The 15963-nt window shown below is 46.6% G+C and overlaps 2 protein-coding genes across 4 annotated transcripts; one reads left to right on the forward strand and one right to left on the reverse strand.

Moving 5' to 3' along the window:
* The first annotated feature begins 11 nt into the window (after positions 1–11).
* On the forward strand, positions 12–14601 carry LOC130917196 (S-arrestin-like). Of its 2 annotated transcripts, XM_057838331.1 has the most exons (14): positions 12–156; positions 1376–1436; positions 1516–1560; positions 1635–1834; positions 2741–2800; positions 2865–2938; positions 3629–3773; positions 5804–5888; positions 5957–6029; positions 6844–6981; positions 7063–7140; positions 7217–7231; positions 8598–8650; positions 9389–14600. In XM_057838331.1, exons 1-14 carry the CDS (start codon positions 109–111, stop codon positions 9493–9495), a joined length of 1182 nt encoding a protein of 393 aa, XP_057694314.1. In that variant the 5' UTR covers positions 12–108; the 3' UTR covers positions 9496–14600. The 2 variants fall into 2 exon arrangements, with proteins under 2 accessions (XP_057694314.1, XP_057694315.1); XM_057838332.1 differs by lacking the exon at positions 7217–7231 and having other exon boundaries at positions 9389–14601.
* LOC130917195 (complement C1q tumor necrosis factor-related protein 7-like) lies at positions 9184–15385 on the reverse strand. 2 transcript variants are annotated; one of them, XM_057838329.1, is made up of 5 exons: positions 15282–15385; positions 14491–14788; positions 14345–14425; positions 13935–14015; positions 9184–11528 (listed from the first exon to the last, which is right to left on the reverse strand). In XM_057838329.1, the coding sequence occupies exons 2-5, from the start codon at positions 14783–14785 to the stop codon at positions 10666–10668; spliced, it is 1320 nt and encodes a 439-aa protein (XP_057694312.1). In that variant the 5' UTR covers positions 14786–14788; positions 15282–15385; the 3' UTR covers positions 9184–10665. The 2 variants fall into 2 exon arrangements, with proteins under 2 accessions (XP_057694312.1, XP_057694313.1); XM_057838330.1 differs by having other exon boundaries at positions 15241–15307.
* Between the last annotated feature and the right edge of the window lie 578 nt (positions 15386–15963).

Raw genomic sequence — 15963 nt, forward strand, 5'->3', positions numbered from 1 at the left:
CGGCCGGCTCGGGCTTATCGCGCTCGTCTCGGGATCGGTCCGTCATTTTTGGAGTCGTGACGGCGTTTCTTCCCCTCCCGAAAAATCCTCCGGACGGCATCTCGCGGAATGAGTCCCAAACGGGTCGTCTTCAAGAAAGTCTCCAGGGACAAGTCGGTAAGCGGCGGGCCGGAAAACGTATTTTGCGTTCCGATGACGTCGTCGGGGAGCACTGAGAAATAGGCAAATGGCAAGCGTTTGCGTTGCACAGTTTTGTATTGGTTGTGCTGTTGTATTTGTGTGATTGAACTTTTAAAAAAAAAAAAAAACGGCAAGCGTTCCACACAAGGTCGTTCAAAGTGCTTGACATCACATAAAAACGATGCATCAAACAAGAAGAGCAGCTGCTCCACATTTCACATACCTTAATCGCACAGATGCGTCTTGGTAAATACATCCTGCAATGGGACTATCGGGGTGTTGAAATTGTGCACAAATAGTTTTGTCCCTGTGACCATTGGACTTTTTAGTGCTAATCCTTTTTCTCTGCCCTCCTTGACATATTAAAATGTCTTGTTGTGAACCTCCACCTGGGCTTGGTTGCTCGCTTTACATCTGTCAGGAAATAAAACACAACCAGTATTCTATTCTGAAGACAGTCACAAGGAAACCGAAATCTCACATCCCAGTCAGAAGCCACTCGAGTTTCAGTTTACGTGCACGGGGACGATCTCCGAATGTTTTTACATCGTGCCCCCATTTTATTGGCCAAAGTCACATGATAATCCATGGTAACAGAATATGCAAAAAGTGAGTACATGGCGTGCAGTGATTGGTTAGTTCAGAATAGCAACAGTTTGGGAAGTGCCTTATTTGGTGTTGTTTCTCAAAACTGGATGCTTACTGTGAAACCATACCTAGAAAAAACGAGAGTAAAGTATCAACTCTGGTGATTTTCCACAGTTTACAACCTTGAGAACCTGGCCGTGGCTGGCACCAAAGGGGAGGGAAAATTTGATAACACAGTCAACACCTCTTCGTGTTATGTTCAAAGATATACAGCACATGAACATGGATGAATGGAGTCTAACAAATGAATATAGTGTCACACCAGTAAAGTGTTTTCTAAGCATGAATAAAATATATTCTTTCACAACATCCAATTCCCAGATTTTTCAAATTGACATTTTCTGACTATTACAAAGTTTATTTGACATAATGAACCTCACGAGTCAAAGGCAACATTTCCTTCTGTGTTCACTTGTGCATGGTAGAATGACAAAGTTGATCAAATGAATCGATTCATTGATGCTTGTGGATGGAATCAAGGGCAGGCGGGCGGGCGGGCGGGCGGCCAATCCGTGCTACCTTTTGACTTGTGCTCGTTCGTACGTAGGTGGCCATCTACATGGCCAACCGAGACTTTGTGGACCACTGCGACCACGTCGATCCAGTAGGTGAGTGTCAGGCCGCCAGCTTCGAGGGAGAAGCTGGAGTTTCCGCTTGACGTTGTTTTTTCTTTCAAATCCCTCCGAGATGGCGTGATCGTCGTCGACCCTTCGCAGCTGAAGGGCAAACGAGGTCAGTAAATGGACATCTTTCACTCGTTTAGACCGGAACGAAGCGTTCGGTCCCAAGCTCTGCTGCGCTTTCAGTCTACGTGATGTTGACGTGCACCTTCCGTTACGGGCGGCGCGGCGACGAGGTGATGGGCGTGGCCTTCCGGCGCGACCTGTTCGCGGTGACCCGCCAGGTGTATCCGCCGCTGATGGACAAGGAGCGGCAGACCCGCGGCAAAATTCAGGAGAAGCTGCTGAGCAAGCTGGGCCCCGACGCCTACCCTTTCTTCCTGGAGGTATACCACATTAGCTCGTGGGAGGAAAAAACAAACAAACGGGTGTTAACTCATTGGTCATTCAGGGGTCAACAAGATGAGATAAATTAGCAGTGTGTACAAGGCCGGCAAACCTTGTGGCAAAAAAAGTGGCAGTGTGGTGGCCATATTAGTCGGGTCGATGTTGCCGTCTGAGGTAATTCGCTGACAGTATCACATTTCACCTTGAGTATCCATCTTTCAGTGCCATTGACAACTTTAGACAATTGCAGGTGACTTCCTGTTGATTTTGGGTCACTTCCTGTTTATTTTGGGGCGAATTTAGGAATCTGACCTTTTAGCCAGATTGCCGGAATCAAGCCAGCCGAACCGTGGGGCCCGCGCTGGCGCAGATCCAACGACCCGGGCCGGCGAGACCCACCCGGCCAAAAGGCCAAACTCCGCGTGTTCACCTTAGTCTTAACCCCTTGTACTGACTCCATTTCGAAAGCTGGCAAAAGGCTTCAAAGCACAAGTTGACAATTTATTCAGGTCGACACGTATCAAACGGCAATGCGAAACAGGAACAGACTCAAGCGAGGATGCAAGGTCACCATATCACAAGTCAGATTCCTTCAATATAACACAAGTGATTATTCTTCACCAAAATGGCAGACAAACAAATCAATTCTAGTATGGGTCATTTTTGACCCCAATATGGAAAAATGTAGGGTCCAGTCACTTGTGCTTCCACGAAGTGGTCAAATTCCAATAGGAAATGACTTGGAAATTCCCTCAAATCTGCATGAAGTGACCCAAAATGAAGAAAGGGGATGTGACCTGTCAACGCCCCAGAATGAACTCATTGACGCCACGAGACGTGAGACGATCTAGTGGCTGTCTTCAAAGAGACGACGGGCAAAATGATTGCGCTTGGTTTCTCCGCAGCTTCCGGACAACCTGCCCAACTCGGTCACGCTGCAGCCCGGGCCGTCGGACGTGGGAAAGGTGGAGGAAAAAAAAGCATCGTGCTGCACTCTGCTCCACGCTGACCCTTTTTGTATACGTGTAGAAATGCGCGGTGGAGTTCCAGGTCAAAGCCTTCGGCGCGGGCGCTCCGCAACAGCAGGCCGCCGCTGACAAACTGTGAGTCACTGCCAAACGTGCCGTCTTTGCCGCTTGTACCATGTCCAAATATCACCGTTCGGACTCGGAAACGTTCCAAATGATGTTTATCACCAAAACTTTATTGTTGAGGTGGGAACACAGATTTTTCTTCTTCAAAAAGCCCACTCCGGGTGCACATATACCGTTTTTGCCAAGAAAGTACAGTCCCGCTCATTTCTAATAGGATAAAATGACCTGGTATAAACAGGAAGCGACCAGAGGTTAACCGGAAGTGACCCAGAAATGCTCTAAAATCAACGGAATCCCAACGGAAGAATTTTTCAAACCTGCAAAAAGTTTTTTTTTTTTAGAAAAATCCATAGAAAACGTAAAGGGAAAATTTCAGTAAACGGAAAAAACGAAACATGGCAAAGAAGAAAGAAATGGAAAAACTACACAACACAGTGTCGACTTTCGGCGCGCGAGAGTGACGTTACTCGTTAAGAACACGTCACGCAAATAAAGGAATCTGATTGGACGCTTGATTTTGTACTTGTTTGCGAGGCCGTTAATGGGCTGGGTCCCAGACTATTTCTCACAGTGTTTAATAAAAAAAACAGGGAGAATAGTCTGGCGGTGCCAGGCAAGTCGAACAGTAAATATGAGAAAAGATACTATTCTCTTCTCAAGCGGGAAAGAAACGCACACGTCTCGCTTTTGTTGGCGCAGGAGCCAGGTGGGGCTCACCATTCGCAAGATCCAGTACGGCCACGGTCCCGCCCGGGACGCGGAGATGTCGCCGACGGCCGAGACCACCTTCGAATTTCTCATGTCGGACGGGCCGCTTCGCCTCAAACTCCGTCTGCCCAAAGAGGTCGGTCCGCCTTCTCAGTATGGAAACATTTCATCTAACTAGGGATGCGCCGATCCTATCGCGCCATTTTTCAGAGGATCGGAGGTTTTTTTTCATATGAAAAAAATTCTGTTTTCTGCTTCATGCTTGTACGGCGCCACCCCCCCTCCCTAAGCAGTGCGATCAAACTGTTTTTCCCGTTTTGGCCACCAGTGCAGTTGGCGTTTGGTACTCAAAGTAAATGATGATTGACTAGTTTGAAGCTTTGATCTTGCCAGAGACTCGCTAGCTCTACCATCAAAGGTGTAAATTTGTCGGTCGTTCAACTTGCAGCCCAGTTGTAAGTGTGCTGCGGCAACTGATTGTGTGTGAGGGGCTGCTTACACAACCAGTGCTGTTTTGGTCAACAATGACGACAACGAAAATATTTTGTCAACGAACATTTTTTTCATGACGATGACGCGCTGAAAACGTGTCCCGGGAGACTATAACGTAACAAGATGGATGCCGGTTGTCGTCTAACGCAGGGGTTCCCAACCTATTCCACTAAGGCACACTGTGGGTGCAGGATTTCATTCTTACCAAACAAGATGACAACACTTTTTCCCCAATCTGGTGTTTTACAAGTGCAATCAGTTGATTGCAGTCAGGTGTGGCTTGTTTTAGCAGAAGCCTCATTGGTTCAACTGTCTCTGCTGGATCGGCTGGAACAAAAACCAGGACCCACAGTGTGCCTTGAGGACTGGGTTGAAAACCCCTGGTCTAACGACACGAGAAGGAGATGAAAATTCGCCATTGTTTCCATCATAAATACACAAATTGTGATACTTTCTTACTGTATGTGTAGTTAGCACGTTTTTATCGGTGTTTGGCCGTATCACTCATGCGACGTGCTACGCCTCCCCACACATACACGCTGACTTACTGGCCATGAGTAAGCTTGTGCCCATTTCAGGCTCCTGACAATGACAATAAAGATCTATTCTATTCTATTCTATTCTATTGTGAAACATATGTGTCAGGTGTTGCTGGGTAAGTTTAGCTTTCTTATCTTGGCTAGATATGCTATTTTGCTTTAGCCTTTAAAGATCTGTACTGAGTGATCCTCACACACACACTCAACTAAGTTGTAGCGTTCATGTTAGCACTAGCATGTAGCACGGTGACTCGGGTTCTTCTTAAACTCTTGGAATACATTTGACATAAAGTTTGTGGCGTCCAGGTGAGGTCCTCAAATTCATTGCAAATAATGTGCTGTTTTCCTGCTGACTGTGTATTATCATCATGAAAATGGTGAGTAGACTCTACAGTTACAGTATGTGCTGGTCCGTCATGTTCATTCAAAAATCTTGGAAACGTTGTATTAATTTATTCATGGACTGAAACTTCTGAAGTTTATAGGCCAAAACATTTTGAGAATTGTCGACAAAAACTAGACGAAGACGAACACATTTTGAAATGACTCAAATATGACTGAGACCGATAAGGATTTTCGTCCAAAAGACTAAGACGAAAATGAAAACGGCTGCCAAAAACAACACTGCACAGTGCACACAACACAGTTCCGCTAGTGTTAAATGACTCTGCGCCTTTGCGAGGTAGCGCTCCCGAGCTTCTCTGGCAGGATCAAAGCTTCAGAGCTGTCACTCATCATTACTTTAACAAGCTCCGGCTGCCTGCCGAGCAAGAAAAGCAGCAGGAGGGAGAGACAGAGGCTGTAGGTGATCGGATTGGGACATCTCTATAAAATACTATCATCTTTTTTTTTAAATTGAAAAAAAAGTCCGAGATGAACTTTAAAGTGCAAAGTGGTACTTTAACAGGTTTGGAACTTAGGTTCAAATAAAAAAAAATCAGTATTGGTTCAGGGCTCTGTATCAGCGGCTTCTCAAAATCAGGTGACTCTGACTCGGGTGCAAAAATATACAATTAGGCCATCCCTACATTGAACCTTTTTTATAGATGTAGTATGCAGGATTTTTTCCAAAGTGTACTAATGGTGACCAGAGTATTCCTAAATCGGCGTGAATGTTGCTGATTTATGCGGGCAGACATTTTACCACGGCGAGCCGGTCCGCGCCGACGTGTCCGTCGACAACTCCTCCAACAGGACCGTGAAGGACGTCAGCTTGTCAGGTAGCGCACGTCGTACGGTCGCGAGGTCCCGTCTCCCTCGGCCAATCTTTATCATTTGGCGTCGGCAGCGGAGCAGGTGACCAACGTCATTCTCTACTCGGACGACAAATACGTCAAGACGGTGGCCAAAGAGGAAACCGGGTGAGTATACGCTTTGCTCGTCGATCGGTCAGACCGACTGCCAACGCTCATATTTCAGTGGCGTTGGCGATTGCGGCTCACTCCCTGTTCATTTTGGAGTCAATCCAGGTCAGCTTTTTGCCTAGTCATCGTAGCGAACCGTCACTTTTCTCTTGAGTCGATGACATGTAATTGGCGGCGGCATCGGTCAAGTCATCGGTTCTGTCTGAGGCGAGGCGCCAACACGGTCGCGTCTCGCCTCGCCTCGAGGTAAATGTGATGACCTCGGTCAATAGACGTCCAATTTGTTCCGAGTTGACAGCGGCCGCGCTTCAAATGGATTGGACTTGTCACGCTTTTGCCGTCAATTCCAATGACTTTATCACAAGTAGACGTCCAATCCATTTGAAGCGGGACGCTGGTAGCGCAGTAACGGTAGCTGGCAAATCTACCGCTTTAAAAGGACAGGACGTCTACTCGCGCATGCATTGGAATTGCCCCAAAAACCAACAGAATGGGACCTCTAATCAATTGACTTTAATGGGAAGGTTGCCCCTACCAACATGGCTGGCCTGAGGCCATTTTGTTAGGGGTCACGAAAGCTATTTTAACACTTATGACTAGTAGTAGATGTCCAGTCCATCTGAAGTGGAAGGGTCACAGTGAATGAAGCCAACCCTCCCACTTCAAATGGATTGGACATCAGTGCTTTGACTCCTATTTGGGTCAAATTGTAGCAGTACTTTTATACGAGCAGATTTTTTGGGGAGGTACTTTTCAAGTCAAGGGAGCGGTTGATGAAGTTGTTCATGTTTACTTCGGCGGCAACTTTTAGTGACGGCGCGGCGCCGGGTTCCAGCTGGATCAAGTCGTACACCTTGTACCCGCGTCTGGAGCACAACAAGGAGCGGCGAGGACTGGCTCTGGACGGACACCTCAAGCACCAAGACACCAACTTGGCCTCCTCCAGCGTGTACGCCGGCCTCGCCGTTGGTTTCGCCGTCCCTCCTCGGCCGGTGCTCCCGTTGACTTTTTTCCCACCCCCCGCCGGCAGGGTGAAGCCGGAGGTGCTGAAGGAGCTTCAAGGCATGTTGGTGTCCTACAAGCTGCTCTTGAAGATGACGGCCGCGGGGTGAGTCCGCCCGGGTCCGATGGCTTCCTTTTGTCCTCGGGCCTGACGGTGTGGCTTTCTATTTTTTTCGGCACAGGCCTTTGGGATCCAGGTAAACACTTGACCTTACGCTATTTGGATTTCGGACGCGTCAATCAATCACTTGCCATCATTTCCAATGCAAAAGGAGACGTCCAGAGGAGCTGTCTTCCTGCTTAAACATCACTTGACCCTATAATTCTATCAGCTTCTGTTGAAGGACGCCCCCTTCGTCCTTTGCGTGTTTGTTAAATGTCGGGTGGTGAGAATGCTGGTAAATTAGCGGCTGGGGTTTTTCTTCAAAGGCTTTATTACAGAATATTCTGGGCACATAGGCCATGCAGGCAAAAGGCTGTCATCGAGCAAGTGTGCAAAGAAAAACAATACGAGGCAAGTCTTTTATACTGTTGACAGGGCGGTACTGAAACTACAGCATAAGCTGGGGATTTTCCACAAGAAAAACATTGTAAGTTGAGAAGCGGTTCTAGCTGGTTTGAACTGTAAGTCGTGTACCTAGGGTGCACCTGGCCACTTTCTGATAAGCACAGTCAGCAGTTGCCCATTGTGGTTGTTCAAGGCTATAGGGAAGCACACAAACATGGCCAAATAATAATAAGCTCGTCGACTTATCGGGAAATCCCTATTCTGACCTTTATAGCCCAACTTGGAACTGAAACCACTGAATCCGATCCGTTTGAAGCGGGAGAGCTGCCAGGCAGCCAATCCACAAATGTTCACACGCATCCAAGGCTTCTCGCTTCAAACGGATTGGATCTCTACTCATGACAAAGTCATGCACAATTTCAAATTGCAACCGGAATTGACCTGAAATCAACAGGAAGTAACCCAGAAATGTCTCAAAACAGCAGGAAGTGAGTGGAAATCAAGGTGAGGTGATTCACAATGAACAGGAAGTGGCCCAAAATGGACAGGAATTGATGCGAGAATGCCCCAAAATCAAGAGAAAATCACCCCAAATGAACAGGAAGTGACCCAGGAATGGCCCAACATGAACGGGAAGTGCCTCGAAATCAACAGGAAGTGACTCGGAAATGCCCGGAATTTAACAGGAAGTGGCCCAAAATGAACGGGAAGAGACTCGGTAATTTTCCAAAATCAAGAAGTCACCCAACATGAAAAGGAAGCGCCTCGAAATCAACAGGAAGTGAACCGAAAGGAACGACTCGGAAATGGCCCGAAATCGAAAGGAATCCCCCGAAATGAACAGGAAGTGACCCGACAGTGCCCCGAACCCAACGGGGAGCCCCAGAATGAACTCATTCGCTGCTATTGAATAAATAACATTGCATTTTGTGCTTTTTATTGAATGTAGTATTGAAAATGGAATCTTTTTTTTTTTTTTTTTTTTTTTGGAGAAAATGAGCACAACAGCAGTTAGTCGTCCATTGTGATGTGTTGTCTTTTCTCTTCTTCTGCAGCGAAGTGTGCGTGGAGCTTCCTTTCAAACTGATGCATCCTAAACCCCAAGCAGGTCAGAGCTGTCATCTTCCATCAAGCTTAAGTCCGTAATGCCATCAATGAAACGCTGATTCAAATCTTTCCCCATCCAAAGCCCGTGACGTGTCCAAACATTTCGTCTCGACTGTACGATCCATTTATTCTCGAATGACGCCTTTGATCTGTCGCCATCTTTGAAAAATGGCTTGAGAAATAGGAAAAAACAATGACTTCCATTGAATGTCATCCCTGACGGGAACTTGGTTTCAGGGCAGCCAAGTCGGTCGTGGCAAAAAAAAAAAAAAAACTCTTTTCGTGCTTCTACCGTGAATAAAAGGGAGTTCGTCGCTAGTAAACGTCCAAACCATTTGAAGGTTGGAAGTGTGGTAGCGGCCGTTCATCCGCCTCCCATCTTTTCCCCCTCAGACGAATTGGACATCTAACGGCATCCGTGGCCGCCAATGAGTTGAGGGCTGTCTGATGATAGCTATATATGATTTCACATTCGAGTCGTAGTAATTTAGTACTAACCCCCCACCCCCTCACACACACACAAAACACGGAATCTGTACACAGCCAGGTGTCGAAATCGGGAGCCCCAAAAAATTGTATTAATGAGAACTTTATTCTTGTTTGGCTGCTTTTTTGTTAGTGTGGCGCTAATACGTTATCTGTTCGATGTCAAATTGTCGATTCAGCGCCCTCTCCTGGCGACGTCTGTCATTGAAAGCTGCTGCCGATTTGTCCGGTGACTTTTTGCTTGCGTTTTTAGCCAAGGAAGAGAGCGAGTGCGACGACATCACCTTCCAGGATTTCAAACGCGCTTATCTCCGCGGGGTCATCGGAGACGACGACGAGGAGGAGGAGGACGACGCTTAAAGGGGCCGGATAGGGCCATCCCGCTTGATTGGCAGCTTGAAAAGCATAGGCTAAAGCTCGAATCACTTCAATGTAGTTACTTGTCACTAAACTCCAGCGACTCAGAAAAAGGTTTGTTGATATTCACCGTTGCTCAAAATGGTTTGTCGGGATTGCTTTTACTTTGAAAAACAGCGTGAGCTAGGTTTGCTGATTTTCTCACCATAAATAAAACTTGGGGGAAAAAAATCATTTGGTTTCATTGATCAATTTGAATGTTTTTGGGCCTGTTATTTCCACGCCTTCTTTGAAAAACTTGAAAATGCCATTTTTGAGGAAATACTCTTGTCTGTAAACTTCCTGTTTATTTTGGGTCACTTCTTGGTGATCTGGTGCATTTTCAAGTCACTTTCTGTTAATCTTAGGTCATTGCTTGTTGTTCTGTGGGCATATGTCTCACTTCCTCTTCATTTTGGGTCACGTCCTGTTTAATTTGGGTGGCTTCCTGGTGTCTTGGGTGACGTACAGGGCCGGCCCAGGCCATTTGGGGGCCCTAAGCTAAATAATGCAAAGGGCCCCATATTTTTGGCCCACCATTTCGTCACAGTGTACTGTGAAACCCATACATGCAATCCAACCCCTACGTCCATATTTTGTATCTTAATCAGATTTTGTTGCACTGCATACTTCAAACTTCTCACCCCAAATGATTGTCAGTACTTACAGTAGATAGCACCAAACCTTTTTCTAAAAGAGGAAAGAAAAAAGTTAAGGAAGAACTTTTATTTTTTTTAAGCTTGTAATCAAGTCTCAAAACTCACAAGTCAAATAAAGCAAACTGTAGTAAACAAAATAGAACACAAATTAAACAATTGCCAGATTGGGGGCCCCCTGGTGGTCAGGGGCCCTATGCAGCTGCATATTCTGCATATAGGCTGGGCCGGCCCTAGTGACGTTCACTTGATTTTTGGGCATTTCAGGGTCACTTCCGGTTCATTTTTGTTACTTCCTGTTTATTTTGGGTCACATCCTAGTATCTCGGGTAACTTCCGCTTAATTACGTTGAATATCTAGGTGACTTCTTGTTGATTTTGGGACACTACCATGAGGAATGAACCGTTTTTGGACCTCGATAGAACTCTAGAAGTGGATCTTTTCAAAAATTCTTCATATTGAACTTCAACTCGTTTTTCAAGGCGATGAATCGGGCGGGCTTTCGTCGCCCCAGCTATAGCCGGACGGGGGCGGAACGGGCTCGGGCGCGGGGCCCCTGAGGAAGGCCAGGTTACAGTCGTCGGGATAGAGCAGGAAGCCCGAGAAAGTGCTGGCCTCCTCGCCGCCGGCGTACATGCCGTTGGACAGCTCGTCCTTGACCAGGAGCCAGACGCGGTCGCCCCGGACCAGGTGCAGGACCAGCGAGTGAGTGGCGGTCCCCGACGCGTCGGGGTGGGTGGTCTTGACCACAGAACGGAAGTTGCGAAAGAACCCAACCTTCAGGACGCGCCCGCGGACGCTCAAGTGGTAGCTGAAGACGTACGTGCCGTTGGCGGGCGCCGCGTAGATGCCGGTGGCGGGGTCGTAACTCCCCTGGACGTTGTAGAGCACCTCGGCGAAGGCCACCGGCATCCGCGGCGGAGGGTAGCTGGAGGCCAGCCCGGCGGCGAAGGCCGACCGCACGCTCGGCACGCAGGGACCCGGCAGGCCCGGAAAGCCCGCGTACCCCGGCTCGCCTTTATCTCCCGGTTCGCCCCTTTGTCCCGGAGGCCCCGTCTGGCCCCGGTCCCCTTTGGCGCCGTCCGCGCAATCGCACTCCCCCTGTGGGCCGGTCTCTCCTTTGGGGCCCGCCCCGCCGGGCAGTCCGGGAGCACCCGCGTCCCCCTTGAGACCGCGGGAGCCCGGCGGTCCGGCCGCTCCCGGCGGGCCTCTGGGCCCGGCGGCGCCCGGCGGTCCCGGGTCACCTGGGGGGGCGTCGCAGACTTCCGGACAGACGCCGTCGTCGCCCTTGGGTCCCGGCTCGCCCGGGAGCCCTTCGAAACCTGGCTCTCCTTTCTCACCTGTGCAGACATTTTTTTTTTAATTATTGTAAAAAAATGAAATTATAAAAGGTCATTGGAAAATAACCAAATTAATTAAAAAAAAACAGTGACGTCCCTACAATAAAATGATAATAATTTTTTTTTTTTTTTAATAGTTGTAAAATACTTATAATAATTTAACATAAATAAATAAAAAAGAAAAATAGAATAAAGATAATAGGAAAATAACAATTACATTCACCAAAAATAAAGAGCCTGAAAAGAAGACCTGATTGCCTATACATTAAAATAAATACTAACTATTATATATATATATATATATAGTAGTGATGCACGATAATGCATTTTTCAACCGATACCGATAATTTCCTCCTCATTCCAACCGATAACCGATAATGTCAAGCCGATAATTCTATTAAAAGATTTATGTAAAATTTTAAACAAAAGAAAATATTACTGTGCAAAAATATAATTTATTGCTCTTTTTTTTTCAACACAATGTATGAACAAGTCGTCAATTCAAACATCTAAATAATGACAGATTGTCTGACATTGTGTAATGGTAAACCTTTGGCAACAATTACTTACAGAGTAAATACCTAAGTTGCACAAAAATGCGTTTAAAAGTAAGCCATTCCTAACATATATAACATTAATCCGCTGCAAAACACACCTCCTTAAAACTAGTCAGTTTTAAGTGTAAATCTGTTGGCAATAAGTGAAATGATCTGCCATCGCTTCAAGTGTATTTCTCTCCGATTTCTTGGAAGAAAAATAGCTAGCTGAAAATAATCTTAACAGCCTTGTTTTAAGCAATACATTACTATACTTAATCCTGAAAAAAAAAAAAAAAAAACTTGAAGAAGGAAAGATTTTGAATAATATTTGTGGCTACAGAATATTGATTTAAGAATTTGATTATCTACTGTGACTGTAATTGAGCAAAGAAATAAGTTAAATAATTTGAAAAGTGATTGCTAATGTTATATGCTTTGTTGCACACTGTGAAAATGATTACCTCAAAAGAGCGAGATGTCATGTACCCATTCTGCAGCGCTTTGTTTACATTTGCGGCTTTCACGACATTTGCGTTACAGCAGCTAAACTGCTACACGGCAGTACTATTTGGACGGAGTTGGCGCTCGCATCCGTGTGCGTGTTGTTTTGTGCCTGAGTTTTATTAAGCCGAAAATAAAGGCAGCGTTACAAAGTCACCTGACCGCTCGTCATTTCACATTCTGAATGCATTATTGACTGGCTGACTTCGTTTTCTCCATGTTTAAATGATCTTATAACCACTGTGCCGTCATGATAAGCTTGCTTACCGGACATCACTTTTTCATGAAGAATGGTGGTCGTATAAACTGCATTATTTCTTTTATCCAGGGCTTTGGTTCTCGTGTCATTAAGGTAAAAAAAAAAACTGTGTCTCGTCTCGGCGGCAGCTACATTCGTACCGGATAATCCGCCCGCCCGCCCCGGCGTATTCGGGTCCTGGCTCTGCTCGCACGCCGTGGGGGAACGCTCGAGAAACCGGGGTGTTCGCCGGAGGTCCAGAGGCCGGGCAAACGGGCTCAGCCCGCCCCGCCTATGGCGAGGCGGCGGCGGCCTGCCGGACTGGCCAAAGCGGCGGGCTCCGTCGGAATTTACCACCCGCCTTGGGCTGCATTCCCAAACAGCCCGACTCTGTATCGTCACAAGCCCTGTAGTTTAGCTTAGTGTTTACAATAGCTTTAGCATTCCTGCTAGCAGCAGCCTCGTATATGTTCCAAAATTCTTTGTGATGCAGTTTTAAATGGCTGCTGGGTTAGTGGTTTTGAATGAGGACGCGTTCTTTCTGCCTCGTGGAACTTGTACGGTACATGTTTCGCAGATGGCGAGAGCGTCGTTTTTTTAGTAACAGCCGCCATAATATTCAACTACTTCTTGTCTTGTAACTCCGCCTCCTCAACCCCTCCTCCCTCAGGGGCTTCAGAGAGGGGAGGGGTTGAAGAGGCGGCGTGCTGAATTCTTCGTTTGAGCACATTTGGAGGCAAAATCAAGTATATAATTATCGGATTGCATTATCGGTTGAATTTTTTTATTATCCGGATTATCTGTGTGACGTCATAATTGCCATTATCGGCCGATAATTATCGGTGACCGATATTATCGTGTATCTTTAATATATATATATAAAGAAAAAGCCAGAGGCATGGCGGTCCTACAATAAAAATGAATAAATAAATAAAATCATGGAAAACTATAATTTTAAAAAGAATGAAATTATAACCAAAGATAACAGGAAAATAACCAAATGAATTCATTTCTAGGGGAAAAAAAGTCACACAACACAATAAAAAATTGTGGAAAAAATAACCCATATATCAAACCAAATAGAAATGATATCAGTTTTGTCAAAAGCCAAGGACGTTCCGGGCAAACCTTTGAATCCTCGGTCTCCTTTGGCTCCCACGAAACCTCGGTCCCCTTGGCGTCCACGAACTCCCTCGTCACCTTTTTGTCCTGCGCATGCGTCCAAGCGACATGGTGTCAAGCAGAGTCACTCACCATCCATTCGTTCATACCCACTCAAAATGGCAGCCAATGAGTTCCTACTATGAAAATACTTGAAACCGTTATTTAAAATAAGCAGAATTTGATTAAAAAAAAAATAATAATAATTTAAAAAATTTAATTAAAAAAAAATAATAAACATTTTTTTTCTGTTTTTGGCCATTTTTGTTGGAGCTTTTGTGGCGGTTTTTGCCTTTCTTTTGCCTCTCTTTCTATATGGAGTGGCCGTCTAGCGCCATCCATTACAGGGACAAAAAAAGTCAAAGTAATTGAGATACCTTTGATTCCCTTTCTTCCCGCGAAGCCGGGAGGACCCCGGAATCCCGTCAAGCCACGTCTTCCCGGACTTCCCGGACGACCTGTCCGAACGGGGACGTTGACAACCTTTTGACCTTTCGACTTTGGCCGGCGGCGGCATTCTCACCCGGCGGCCCGCGGTCCCCGCGGTCGCCTTTCGCCCCGCCGCCGTCGACGCAGCGACAGAACCAGGGCGTGTCCTCCGAAGACGTCCCCGCTAGCGTCAACTCCCGGCAGCGAGCGTCCACGTCGCCGGCCGTGGGAAAGGTGGCGTTTTCCGGGTAGAAAAGTCCGTCCGAAGGCGCGGCGGGCCAACCGAAGAGGAAGGGCTCCTCCGGCGAAACGTCGTCGGGCATCGGCTCGGGCATCGCCGCGACGATGGCTATGAGCGGTAACGGGAAGTAACCGCCAAAGATCACCATGGCCTGGAGACATTTTGGAAAACGGCGATTCCGTCACATTGACCGACGCTCGTTGCTCTTTGGCTATTTTCGTATAGCGGACGTCAAAATATAGCAGGGGTAACGAAACGACGGTTCGGTTTTGCAGTATATGATAAGAATATCATTGAATACACAAGAAGCTTGAATTAACCCTACACTCGGTTGCACTTCTCGGCTTCAACACCAGATGGAGCTTAAAAAGCCCAAAGGTTAAAACCTGATGTGTTGAAATCAATGTCAGGTTTTACATGACTAAATTTAGACCAAAAAAATAATCCAAAGTGATACATCTTTGCTGTGATTTATTATTTTATTTTTTAAGAAAAGGTTCCCATTTACAGAAATATTTTTATCCTCTTTTAGAAAAAAAAAAACACACACACACACAAAATGAGAAAAACAAGTCTAATGTGTTTCATTTGAGGAACGCATACCTTGAATGAATCCACATTTGGGAAATTTAGGCGTCACTCACCGAATCCGTGTTTGGTCTGCGACGCTCCGGACTAATGCGCCGCGGCCGTGCCGCGCTCTTTTAATCAAAGGCTCGACTCCGCCCACTGACCCCGACCAGGTGACCTCCTTTAGCCACAATACAGGTGTGATTTGACACCCATTTGTCATTCACACAAAAAAAGTGTGGAAAGACGGGCAAAAGAAAACGTTGACGTCGTTTTCCCTTTGTTCCCGCTAACCTATTTTACCGCTTTCCCCCTATGGAGCAGTTAGCATGATGCTAATAGGCTTCAGAAAGGCCGCAAATCATTGCGAAAGGTGTCAAGCTTCAATTCGTGCGGTCGTGTGAATTGATCCAAATGCTTATGTTGTGTTCACGCCTTGAAAAAAATCAATCAGAAAGCGTTTCAGCACTCGTCACAGATATATGTAAGAATGTGGGTTTCGGGTGACGCCACTGCGCTGTGGGAACCGGGCCCCGGCTGGATTCCGGTGCTGCCGCGCCCACGTCAAAAGAGGTCAACCGTGCGCTTTTTTGTCCCAATTCTTGGCCCGGTTTGGGTCCCAGGCGAGCTGGCGTGGACTTCATGGTCACCCACCGCATTAAGACAAATGACAATAGATCCTTTCTTCCGTCCTCTCCTCTTTTGGATGGCCTAAAGCAGGCGTGTCAGAGGAAATATTTCTTTCACTCATCATTT

Source organism: Corythoichthys intestinalis, chromosome 6, assembly GCF_030265065.1.
Source record: "Corythoichthys intestinalis isolate RoL2023-P3 chromosome 6, ASM3026506v1, whole genome shotgun sequence".
NCBI lineage: Eukaryota > Metazoa > Chordata > Actinopteri > Syngnathiformes > Syngnathidae > Corythoichthys > Corythoichthys intestinalis.